Below are 2,054 nucleotides of genomic sequence, written 5' to 3'. Positions count from 1 at the left end.
TTATCATTATAATAACATTATTATTATTATTATTATTATAACATTTAATTATATAATATTTAATCTATATATATATATATATATATATATATATCCTTTATGCAAAGTGATAAGATAAAATCAATAATATATTAAGTATTTATGCTAATATATGTTTGATTTAAATATGCTATCGATATTATTATTATTATTTAAAATTTAAAAATTCAAAAATGGCATATAAATGCTACAAAGTTACATTCGAGTTATTTTTTAAAAAATAAAATTATTAATTAATTTGTAATGTTTAACGTTTCCTTTCTCTTTTTCTCATTCCTTCTATTTCGCTAATGAAATATTAAATTTAGTAATTATCACCTTAAATTCCAATTAAACAACTAATCAATTTGTATAATTACATCATGAATATATGCTTGTTGAAGCAATTAGTTAAAATATTTAAATGATTTTCTCTTCATTTAAATAAGATTAAATCAAATATTATTTCAGTAATATTCTCTAAGAAGGTGTGGAAACAAAAATTTTGTTGGTAAATGTTAGCGAAAAAGAAAAACTTTTTGACCAATTTCAAATTAAAAATAATATGCAAATGAAATTTGAAATAGAGCTAATTGTTTTAGCAAATTTTAATGAATACAATAAATTTGATTAAAATAACAATTTAAAAAAGATTAAAGGTAAAGAAAGATAAAAATTAATCCATAATCCTCATAATTTTTAATCGTATTTGATCAAATTTGTTAAATTAAAGCAAAAAAAAAAATCATTAGATTAAATGAGAATGGTTAAAATAATTAGAGAATTGATATATTCATTCTATTACTTATTTTATAAGTAATAATAGCTTACAAGTAATTTTATCCTTAATTTTTTTCCACCTTTTTTTTTAGTTACAATTTAAATTTGTTTGCTTTTTTAGTTGCAATTTAAATTTGTTTACTTTTTCATTCATTTCAAACATTGATGAAAATGTTTTTGTAAATTGAAAATAAATGCATTGAAATTTAAAAGGATAAAAATTTTAAAATATTAAAAAAACTTTTTCTTTTAAAAAATTTTTAAATTTAAAAACGAACGTTTTTTTCAAAAAAAAAAGGGTAAAACAAAATGATGAAATTTTTCAACCTTTATCATCATCCAAATCCTGTAAAAGTATACCGGGTCCGGATTCTCGACGTAATGCTGACCTTGATGTTAATAATGATTTGAATTGATTTGTATATCCGCTAATGCGTAATATATCCGAACTGACCTGGAATTAAATTGTATTTTATCGTTGAAAAATTTTTTAACAAAATAAATTATTTCTTATATGAAAATTAAAATTTGAAAATTATTTAATGAATTATTTTAAAATTTTTGTTTAAATCAAGAATAATAACAAATGCACGTATTATCTGATTAGGAAATTAGAGGATTTGTTTGTTTAATTATTTAATTAAATTATATTTATTGTTGCTAACATTCTTGTAATGGTACTGTACAAATTACAATAACAATAACGATGGTAGTTGATTGCCAAAAAAAAAAAAAAGAAAAGAAATTAGAATCATAAATTGAAAAATTAAAATATTTTTGGTTCGTCAAATTAAATGATTAAATTTCATTGCATCACTCTCCCTCTCCTCCTCCGTAAAATATTCAAATTATTGGAATGAAATCAATGGATGAGTTTACTCGGTAAATAAACAACAATGCTTTGCAAATATTCTTTCATTAAAAAAAAAAAAGTCTTTGATATATAATTCTTTTTGAAATAATTAATTTTTAAAACAAAATTAAATATATGACAATAAATTATTTTATTTTTGGTTTTTTAAAACTTTTTCCAAAATTAATTTGAAAATATAATTAATTAAAATAATACAGCCAATTAAAATGTTGTATTTCAATTGAAGCATTATTAATTTAAAAGTAATAATTTGAATTGTTTCAACCAAAAAATATTTTAAAATTTTATTGATAAATAAGAATATTCACTTAAAATATTCAATAGTATGAAATAAATTGTTAAAATTTTCAAACTAAAACTATCGATAATAAGAGAGAGAGAG

The 2,054-nt window shown here is 18.9% G+C and overlaps 1 protein-coding gene across 1 annotated transcript in view; it reads right to left on the bottom strand.

Moving 5' to 3' along the window:
* LOAG_18929 (hypothetical protein) overlaps nucleotides 1–2,054 on the bottom strand; it is a gene marked incomplete at its 3' end in the record, with an annotated part of 7,907 nt that overhangs the window by 2,973 nt on the left and 2,880 nt on the right. The window contains exon 3 of the mRNA XM_020451591.1: nucleotides 1,126–1,252. Within this exon, the coding sequence (XP_020304612.1) occupies nucleotides 1,126–1,252 (127 nt within the window). The remainder of the gene's footprint in view (nucleotides 1–1,125; nucleotides 1,253–2,054) is intronic.

This window comes from Loa loa (assembly GCF_000183805.2).
Source record: "Loa loa unplaced genomic scaffold supercont3.698, whole genome shotgun sequence".
Classification (NCBI taxonomy): Eukaryota; Metazoa; Nematoda; class Chromadorea; order Rhabditida; family Onchocercidae; genus Loa; species Loa loa.
This window is presented reverse-complemented; position numbering and strand designations above follow the sequence as displayed.